At 38.4% G+C, this 11,141-nt stretch overlaps 1 protein-coding gene across 3 annotated transcripts in view; it reads left to right on the top strand.

Annotated features, from left to right (window-relative positions):
- The first annotated feature begins 503 nt into the window (after window positions 1–503).
- LOC110698401 (shaggy-related protein kinase kappa-like) overlaps window positions 504–11,141 on the top strand; it is a 35,231-nt gene continuing 24,593 nt past the window's right edge. The window contains exons 1-5 of one of the 3 annotated variants that reach the window (XM_021875821.1): window positions 504–671; window positions 920–1,166; window positions 9,602–9,694; window positions 9,788–9,847; window positions 9,935–10,207. In XM_021875821.1, coding sequence (XP_021731513.1) covers window positions 1,017–1,166; window positions 9,602–9,694; window positions 9,788–9,847; window positions 9,935–10,207 — 576 coding nt within the window. In that variant the 5' untranslated portion in view covers window positions 504–671; window positions 920–1,016. Of the gene's footprint in view, window positions 672–919; window positions 1,167–9,598; window positions 9,695–9,787; window positions 9,848–9,934; window positions 10,208–11,141 lie in introns of all 3 variants that reach the window. The other 2 variants (XM_021875819.1, XM_021875818.1) reach the window with 2 other exon arrangements.

Raw genomic sequence — 11,141 nt, 5'->3', positions numbered from 1 at the left:
TCGACTCGAAGCCGAGAATGATCCGACTTGGAAATGACCCGACTTGATTATAACCCGCAAATTATTGACTTGAACCGAACCCGACTTGAACCCGAGAATGACCCGACCTGATTATTACCCGTAAATAATTGACTTAAACCGAACTCAACTCGAACCCGAGAACGACCCTAACTCGTTTAAACCCATAAAGACCTGAATTTATCCCGACCTATTATTCACCCGACCCGAATATAACCCGACCTTTTACTAACCCGACCCAAACCCGATAAGATGTATGACCCGACGTGACCCGACTCAAGCATGACCCAACTCGAACCCGACCCGCATATGTTATGACATTAACCCGTATTAACCCGACCCGAGTTGACCCGACTCATACTAACCCGACTCAAACCCTACCCGTTATCCGAATTGACAGCTCTAGATTCACCTTGGCCTTATGGCGATCACCATAGAATCATCCTACTTCCCCAACCTAACAAAATAAAAATATCCATAAATTAAAAAGTTAGTTTTTCTTTTAACAGCTAACTATTTGAAGAACTTGGACGATAAAAGCAGAGGACAGAGAGAGAGCGACAGTCCCCATCACAAGGAATTGCGAAAGCCAGCCATAGTTTTGTGTTTGTTTATCAAGATCATCTTCAGAATCACTTATCATATTTTGATTGGTAATGATCTACTTCAATTTTTATCGTTTTTCTTTGAGAATTTTTTTTTTCATTGTTAGCCTTTTGTTGTTGCGCTACTTAGGTCTCATTTTTATTTATTTATTTATTTTTAAAAATTTGAGATCAAAATTGACCTGAGTTCTTCGATACATGATTTTCCGCAATTCTGATAGTTTGATTGATTAATCTTACACCGATATGTATTTAATTTTGAAGTTGTTGATATATATTTTTGTGGATTTGTGAAGAATTTGGTGTTGAACGTGAAGGTAAGCAAGGTTTGATGGAAGAAAGTCATGGGCAATTGGGTGAACAGTAGGGAAATTAGGATTAATAGGTGGTGAAATGTCCTCTGCCAGTATAGGGAATGGAGGGCCTGGCAGTTCTATGGCATCTAATGGCCAAAACGGCTCATCTAGTTCTGTGGATTGGTTGGGGAAAGAGATGCTTGAATTAAGACTTAGAGGAGACCGATCAAACCGTGATGATGATAGAGTAAGATTCTAATTTAATCTATGTGTTTATTTTTCCGTTTATAATCAACTTTTATGATTTGTATAATTGTTAGATTATCATATTATAATGAACACACTTTGTTTAGAGCTTGAAAAAGTGTAAAATTTTGTTTTTTTTTTTTACTATTTTTTTATGAAGCCAGTAGTATAATTTTGTTCGTCTATTAGTAATTCATTTTGTCGATAAGAGGGGTGATAAGTATTGGATTAGTCATCGGAGTAAGCATTTTTTTTTGTTCGTTTCCCTTTCTATGTTTGATCATAGCGTGTATTTGAGAACCCTCTCCCTTCATGTCTAGGCCAAATGCTTATATCTTGTCCTTCTATCGTGTGTGGAAAGTTAAGGTTACCCGACTTGTTTATGGAAAAAACTTGTTCAACCCATTAACAATACTTCATCGTAACATAGATCTTTTCTGTTGATGCAAGTATGCCTTTGTCTTGTTAGTGGAGAAATCAAACAATCTTCAATTTTCAATTCTTATCTATGGCATGTACTATCAGGGTTTTTTTTATTTATAGTATTTTCTGTATTGTTATGGATTCCAATAATGTGGGCTGTAGCACATGTGTAAGAGAAGGGGTGGAAGGGGGATCAGTGTCGCTCCATGTATTAGTATGCTTTATTACATATGTGTGGCATCTCTGTTGATGTTCTGAAAAATGGTTCAGGTAACTAGAATTGCAGTTTAGCAAATTATTTCTCTTACAATAACAAGTTGATGAACCTACATTTCTTACCATTCATTACAGGCAACTACCATACCATTCATTACAGACAAATTGTAATCGCTCATAGTATTTGGTGTCATTATATGAAGAGAGGGCTCTCAATGAAAACCATTTATCTTTCAAACTTATAAATCATGTATGAATGCATTGTAGTATCCATAAAATGATAACAAAAAATTAAATAAATTAATCAATTATGTTGGCATGCCTCATAAACACTTGTCTTCTCCATAACAGCGGGAAAAAGGATAAATTCCTGGTCACAGGAAAAAAAAAGACCTGAGTCTTGTTTGCTCAAATTTTAATTTTTCAATTGTCGGTATCCAATAAAAAAAATAGGTGCATGGTAAAACTCCATTTCCATTTTAATTTAGTTCTGAGAAGGAATGATAATAACATAGGATGTCAAAACAAAAGTTATTAGAAAACGGTAGGGCTATATAGAAATTTTTGGCTAGGATCCATTATCAAACAGAATTCTTATAAAGATTTGGCTCGCCAATCACCCCTTTCATTTCTGCGTTGGTAGATACATGCTGTGGATAGGTATATGAGACTTTGGCCGGATTTGGTGAGGACAAAACAGAAACGGCTTCTCACGTTCTGTTTAGAAATCTATAAATGAATATTTTATTACTTCATCTGAAATTAATAGTCGTCAACAGCTACTAGATCTTTTGTTTACATTGATTGATTCTAAGTGGGAAAATCGTGCCTTTATTAACATCTAAATGAAATGGAACATTAAATACTTCTGTCCATTGGATAGATGTGGCTGGCCTTTGGTGGATGATAGCTGTAATTCTGCATCTCTACTGTGTTTTCCAAAATACGTTATAGCATGAGAGGGGTTTTTACTTCATAGTAAAGAGGGTTTGACTGGTCAAAGCTTAAGTACCTTTTCCATAAAAATTTCATCCATTTTCATTTTGCCCATATTTTGTCTTTTATACTTTTTTTTATCTACTTGTTTCTTATACCATATCCTTGAAAAAAATAAAGAAACTGTATATAGAACAGGACTGATTTATAATTATAGGAGAACTTATATAAATGGTCAGTGTGCTGGTCCTCAGTCTTCAATTTGCACCCTCATCACCCATTGATGTGTAAGCAAGGTGAGAAACTTGTTTACAAACGGCCTGGAATGCGTGTTGTGTTTAGTTTAGTTTAGAAGTATCAATGTGGAGTAACTAAGAAGGATTAGGGGAGCTCTCACCCTTAACCTTGAGGATATAACAATGAGGAACACTCACTCACTTGTTTGGGCGTAGTAGTGATTAGGGAACTCTCACCTATTCGACAACTACCAGTTTAAGTCTTAGGAACTCTCACTAAAACACAAACTCTTCAAATTGAGGTAACTCTCAAATTTGGAAAATAAACCTGACTAGCACAAGTCAAATTTAGATCATACACTTGTGTGTTTTTTTGCAAATTTTCTGGAATGTCTTTCATTGATCATTAGCATGCTATTTATAGCTTTTAGTACATCATTTAATCGCCACCACACTTAGCTAAAACAAACAACAAATCAGAAATAACAAAGCTGAAAATAAGGGTAGATTAAGTGGCTCATAACCGTCCAACCTAATCCCCATTACAACTAATTATTACTCTAATTAAGAAAGCTTATCACAAGGGAAACATAGCTAAAAATAAGGGAAGAACGTTCAGCAAATTGACTCCAAACTGCTGTTCAAATTCTTCCTTCAAAGTAGCCTTGAAATGCGCCTTTGTAACCTCCCAATTAAGCCTTCATTCAAGCTCCTTTATTACGAAATTAAACCAGCTTGAAACTCTCCTTAAAGTATGCATTAAATCAGCCTACATTCCCCCATTATTGAGGTAATTAGTCACGCTCAATATGGTGCAACCATTTGAGGAATTATATGGACCGTGCATGCCAAAATCCATAGGAGTAACTTTGAAGAAAGACTTGGACAAAATCAATTCCCTAACGTTCAACTATGGACTGGAATATTCGAACCTTGACCACTTTGGGCATCCTCCCCTTCTTCAAAGGGAATTGCCCTCAATTCTTCATCATTATAGTACGGTGCTAGATCCCCCACATTGAATGTGCTTGAGACGCCATACTTTCCTCCCAAATCTACCTTGTAGGCATTGTCATTGATCTTTTCCACTATCTCAAATGGACCCTCGGCTCGTGGCATGAGCTTGTTCTTCCTTTGATTGGGAAACCTTTCCTTCCTCATGTAGATCCACATTAAGTCACCAACTTCAAAACTCTTCACGTTTTTGACTCTCTTGTTGGCTTGCTTCTTATAGATTTCATTAGCCTTCTCGATGTTCTTCCTTACTTCCTTGTGGATTTTCACCATGAACTCGGCTTGTTCCTTGGCACCTCCATGCACGAACTTGTCTCGAGGCAACGCTATGAGATCAATTGGAACATAAGGATTAGAACCATAGACTACTTCAAAAGGAGAATACTTTGTAGTAGCGCTAGGAGTTCTATTGTAAGCAAACTCGGCATGAGCGAGTTTGACATCCCAATCTTTGGTGCTCTTACTAACCAAGGTCCTAAGCAAAGAACCTAGTACCCTATTCACCACCTCGGTTTGGCCATCGGTTTGGGGGTGATGTGAGGTAGAAAACAGCAACTTGGTTCCCATAAGACGCCACAAGGACTTCCAAAAATGACTTTGGAACTTTGTATCTCGATCTGAAACAATGGTGCGTGGGATTCCATGGAAACGAACAACCCCATCAAAATATAATTTCGCCACCTTCGTAGCATCCTCGGTTTTATGACAAGGGACAAAGTGAGCCATTTTTGAAAAACGATCAACTACCACCATGATTGAGTCCTTGCCTCTTTGAGTTCTAGGTAAAGCCACAATGAAATCCATGCTTATGTCTTCCCAAGGTCTCTCCGGAATCGGCAATGGCTTGTAAAGACCTTTGTGAAACACCATCTTTGCCCTTTGACAAGTAGAGCAACGCGCTACAACACGGTGAACAGTAGATAGCATATTAGGCCAATAAAAGTGAGCTTGAAGAAGCTCCATAGTCTTTTGAACTCCGAAATGGCCTGCTAGACCTCCTCCATGCGCTTCATGAATCAACAAGCTTCGAATTGGACATTTAGGAATGCATAACCTATTTCCCTTAAAAAGAAAATCATTTTGTAAGGAAAATAATTCATAACTACCATTCACGCATTTCTCCAAAATGACCTTGAAATCATCATCTTCCTTGTAGTATTCCTTGATTAATTCGAACCCAAGGACTTTCGCCTCAACGACTCCAAGTAAAGTATGCCTTCGAGATAAGGCATCCGCAACAACATTCGCCTTTCCACTCTTGTACTTTGATGAAAAGTTAAATGTTTGCAAGAATTCCACCCACTTTGCATGTCTCGAATTCAACTTCTTTTGGCCATGGATGAACCTCAAAGATTCATGGTCAGAATGAAGTATGAAGGGTTGTGGTCTCAAGTAGTGCGACCAATGATTCAAAGCTCGCACCATTGCATAGAACTCCTTATCATAGGTGGAATAATTCAGCTTGCCTTGGCTCAATTTCTCACTAAAGTAGGCAATAGGACGCCCTTCTTGAATCAACACGGCACCAATCCCCTTTCCGCTTGCATCACACTCAACTTCAAATGGTTTTGAAAAATCTGGAAGTGCTAGGATGGGTGTATTGCACATTTTTTCTTTGATCACTTCAAATGCCTTTTGAGCTTGAGGAGTCCACTCAAATAAGCCCTTCTTTGTGCACTCGGTGATAGGGGTCATGAGAGTGCTGAAATTACGAATGAACCTCCTATAAAAGGAAGCTAATCCATGGAAAGAACGGACCTCCGTGAGTGTCTTTGGACTAGGCCATGATTGAATAGCCTCAATCTTGCTAGGATAAACTTTCACTCCTTCTCCTGAAACAATGTAACCAAGAAAAGTGACCTCATATAGCATAAAATTACATTTTTTAAGTTTTCCATACAATTTTTGTTCTCTCAAAACCGTGAAAACTTTAAATAAATGTATCAAATGTTCGTCCCCATTTTTGCTATAAATAAGGATATCATCAAGGTACACCACCACGAATTTGCCAAGGAAAGGCCGCAACACCTCGTTCATCAACCTCATGAAAGTGCTAGGTGTGTTGGTGAGTCCAAATGGCATCACGAGCCACTCATACAAGCCGTGCTTGGTTTTGAAAGCGGTCTTCCATTCATCTCCTTTTCTCATCCGAATTTGGTGATAACCACTCCTCAAATCCACTTTTGAAAACCACTTCGAGCCACTCAGTTCATCAAGCATGTCATCTAGTCTTGGAATTGGAAACCTATACTTGATAGTAATATTGTTAACAGCCCTACTATCAATACACATACGCCATGTACCATCCTTTTTAGGGACCAAAAGAGCAGGAACAACACACGGACTCATAGACTCACGTACATACCCCATACTCAACAACTCCTCAATTTGTCGTTGCAATTCCTTAGTTTCCAAGGGATTACACCTATAGGCAGGTTTGTTAGGCAAAGGAGCACTGGGAATGAGGTCAATTTGATGTTCAATTCCCCTCAAAGGTGGTAACTCTTTCGGTAACTCATCGGGAAATACATCCTCAAAATCCTTAATCAACTGAGCTAATTTGGGATTTTGACTCACAAAATTTTCGTGGATCTCTTTAGAGTACAACAAGTATAATTCCTCCTCACCATCAATTTCCCTTTCAAACTCCTTAAGGGTAAGCAATGACACCTCCTTTGATTGTTTAGGATTTTGTGAAAACCGCGGGGGTGGTAAGGGGTGCAATTTTTTTTGTTTTCCTTGGTGAGTTATAGTGTAAGTGTTATGGTACCCATCATGTTGAGATTTTCGATCAGTTTGCCAAGGTCTACCAAGCAAAATGTGACAAGCATCCATAGACACAACATCACACAGTTGAGTATCATGATAAGACCCAATAGAAAAACTAACCATGCATTGTTTCCTAACCCCCGTGCTAGAATTAGAGTCCAACCAACTCAACTTATAAGGATGTGGGTGATTTGTCGTTGTAAGACCAAGTCTAGCTATCAAGGTTTTGGAAACTGTGTTTGCCTCACTACCACCATCAACAATTAAATCACATACCTCGCCTTTAATCTTGCACTTGGTAATGAAAATATGTTGCCTTTGCGGTGCTAAGGGTTCGTCTACGCGAGCTTGCAACGCCCTTCTCACAACCAGATTTGTTTTGGTCTCTTCTTCGGGGAAACATTGCTCTTCCTCCCCGTCCCCTTCAGTAGAATTCACGTCCTCCACTTCTTCAACCTCGAAATCCTCCCAATTGATAGTTTAGTTAGCAATAAACTTTACCTCTTGTATGGTCAAAGCTCTGGAATTTGGACAATCCTTCTTAAAATGACCCCTTCCTCCGCACTTGTAACAAACAATGTCACTCATTTTGAAATCTTTCTTGTCCTTCTTAGGTGGATCGTTGGCTTTGACAAAAGAAGAACCATCCTTGACAGGGAAGGTTGGTCTTCGTGCCGCTTGAGGGGTGACAATCGGCTTCTTCTTCTTCCTTTTTGAATCAAACTTGATCACAAATTTGCAAGCTTCAGCAAAGGTTAAATTGGTGTAACCTTCAAGTTTGTCTTGCAACTCTTGATCCAACCCAGCCACGAAACGTCCCATCTTGAGTTCTTCATTCTCCGTGATTTCACACACGATAGAAAGTCTGTCAAACTCTTTGATGTAGTCCTCAGCCGATTCTCCATTTTGTTGCAAAGTGCTCCACTTCACATATTGACTTTGCTTGAAATTGTGAGGAATAAAACGATCCCTCATCCTTTTCTTCAACTTGCTCCAAGTAGAAATGGACGCCTTACCCCTAAGAGTACGCCCCCTTTGCTCTCCTTGTAGCCAGTTATCTCCATAGCCTTTCAACTTCACCTTGGCTATCTTGTATTTTTGGAACTCCTCTTGAATGTCCTTGTAATCGAAATACCTCTCCAAGGATTTCTCCCATTCCAAGTACTTTTCTGGATCAAGTGTCCCATCAAAGGCAGGGACGTCCACTTTGAGACTCCTATCTTCCCTCCTAGGTGGAAGGTCTTCGCCTTGATCTCTCCTATCATGCTCGTTCATGAGCCTTGCCATTAAGGCAGCCAGGTTCCCTTGTAGATTGGCGTTGGTCTCGGCCAACCTCTCTTGACTAGCAATGGACCGATTAAGAGCTTCCAAAGCTGTCCTCAAGTCTTGATTTTCTCCCATGGTATGTAGGTATTCGACCCCTTTGGAAGAATTTAAGAAAACTCTCCCCCTACCTGACGCGCCAAATGATGTGTTAGCAAGGTGAGAAACTTGTTTACAAACGGCCTGGAATGCGTGTTGTGTTTAGTTTAGTTTAGAAGTATCAATGTGGAGTAACTAAGAAGGATTAGGGGAACTCTCACCCTTAACCTTGAGGATATAACAATGAGGAACACTCACTCACTTGTTTGGGCGTAGTAGTGATTAGGGAACTCTCACCTATTCGACAACTACCAGTTTAAGTCTTAGGAACTCTCACTAAAACACAAACTCTTCAAATTGAGGTAACTCTCAAATTTGGAAAATAAACCTGACTAGCACAAGTCAAATTTAGATCATACACTCGTGTGTTTTTTTGCAAATTTTCTGGAATGTCTTTCATTGATCATTAGCATGCTATTTATAGCTTTTAGTACATCATTTAATCGCCACCACACTTAGCTAAAACAAACAACAAATCAGAAATAACAAAGCTGAAAATAAGGGTAGATTAAGTGGCTCATAACCGTCCAACCTAATCCCCATTACAACTAATTATTACTCTAATTAAGAAAGCTTATCACAAGGGAAACATAGCTAAAAATAAGGGAAGAACGTTCAGCAAATTGACTCCAAACTGCTGTTCAAATTCTTCCTTCAAAGTAGCCTTGAAATGCGCCTTTGTAACCTCCCAATTAAGCCTTCATTCAAGCTCCTTTATTACGAAATTAAACCAGCTTGAAACTCTCCTTAAAGTATGCATTAAATCAGCCTACATTCCCCCATTATTGAGGTAATTAGTCACGCTCAATATGGTGCAACCATTTGAGGAATTATATGGACCGTGCATGCCAAAATCCATAGGAGTAACTTTGAAGAAAGACTTGGACAAAATCAATTCCCTAACGTTCAACTCTTGGACTGGAATATTCGAACCTTGACCACTTTGGTCACCCATGTACCAGTATCTTTAAGAAAAAAAATTTCCATGTTTGAAAACATGGATCTACGCCTAAGTTTGACAACCGTATCCAAGTCCAAGCATCATATGAAATTAATACTGTAAAATAGTGTGCCAAACTGCCTATATTATTAACCTTCATTCATAGAAAACCAGAAAAGTCTTCTTATGAAACATGAAAGCTAAATTTGCATCATATATTTAATTCCTTTATATCTGATAGGATAACACATTCAATTTAGTGGATTGTTTATGAGCAGGGTTGCGTATGAGCACACCCTTAGAGTTGTTATGTACGATCATACTTAATAAGCTTAGATTGTAAACTCGAGCAATTCTATTAGGTGCAAAACTGTTTGTGTCTACGGAATTGGCCTTTAATGTACAAATGCCATAAATGACTGATATTTACAAATGCAATAAATGACTGATATAATATTTCAAAATTGGATCATTCAGCAGGATAGTGAACCAGATATTATTGATGGTGTTGGTGCAGAAGCAGGGCATGTTATCAGGACAACGATTGGCGGTCGTAATGGTCAACCTAGACAGGTTGGATGAATGTTATGCATAAAATTTTCAGGTTGTTGCTTGAGTGAGATGATCTTTAAGATCTTACCGAGATTATTTGATTTCCTTGGACAGACCATCAATTATATTGCAGAGCACGTGGTTGGAACCGGTTCCTTTGGTGTTGTATACCAGGTGAGTGTATCCATGGTTACTCTGTGTTTTCTTGTATTTCTTAGGCTGTATTGGATTCTGTCTTGTAAATTAAAATTCTTTATGTAGGCAAAGTGTAGGGAGACTGGGGAGATTGTAGCCATCAAGAAGGTGTTACAGGACAAACGCTACAAAAACCGAGAGTTACAGATCATGCAGATGTTAGATCATCCTAATATTGTAGCTCTCAAGCATTGTTTCTTTTCAACAACAGATAAGGAGGAGGTATACCTCAATCTCGTTCTTGAATATGTTCCTGAAACTGTCAATCGCATTGCAAGGGGATACAACAGAATGCACCAGAAGATGCCTCTAATATATGTCAAACTCTATACCTATCAGGTATTTGCTATAAAGTATATTCATGTAATCTCCCCCATCTCTTTTGTGGCTCCTTATGTAAGTCTTGTAAGTTTTTCAATTAAAATTGTTAAAACTCTATGACTTTATTAATTGCATGCTGAAATGATATTAGAAAACTTTCAGTCGACTACTTAAAAGAGAACAGAAAAGGTAAGGTTCTAACCTCTTTCCATCTTCACCCATTTTAGATAAGTTTTTAACAGTTTATTTTTATTTCACTTTTGGCAAACCCTTTTACTATATGATATTATAACCCCACTATAGCTACACACTTACAACTTTTAGGTCATTGTGTCATAGTTACATCCACCTTTTTACTTAAACCTATCCTGTTTTGGCTCTCTCTCTCTTACTTTTTCCACTTTTTTAATTCACCCGGTACAAATCACCCATCTCATCGCCGCTATCAAATAATATCAGGCTTCGAACAAGATCGCATTCATTAAAATTCAAGCTACCACAACGGTAGGCTCTTCCTCGGAAGTCAAGAAACACAGGTAAATAAAATTTATAGCCCTGGTAGGCTTCGGCCATTTATAATATTCTTTGCTCATAACGAGCGCGCTGGATATTTTTTGATAAAACCTCTAATAATTTCTTTCGAAAGGAAAAAGGGCGACTTCATCAAAGGTTTTCAACTCATAAACTTCGATAATAAAATACGTTATACGGACATACTCACTTTAGCCCTACCACTAACAGGGAGACTACTTCCCTAAAACCGTCTTATCGTTCCTTTGCTACGCTCACTCAATTACCTGTGGCGAGCAATCTAGCTATCCTTAATTTTAAATAACTGTCCTCGACATCAACACTCTCTTTCAAATTACTTTAACTTTGGTGCAAAAAGTAAAAGTTAGGAACTTTTTGAGCATGGTTTAGGAAGGGAGCTAATTTATGAAAAGCCACATCT

This window comes from Chenopodium quinoa, unplaced genomic scaffold (assembly GCF_001683475.1).
Source record: "Chenopodium quinoa cultivar QQ74 unplaced genomic scaffold, ASM168347v1, whole genome shotgun sequence".
In the NCBI taxonomy this organism is placed as follows: Eukaryota; Viridiplantae; Streptophyta; class Magnoliopsida; order Caryophyllales; family Amaranthaceae; genus Chenopodium; species Chenopodium quinoa.
This window is presented reverse-complemented; position numbering and strand designations above follow the sequence as displayed.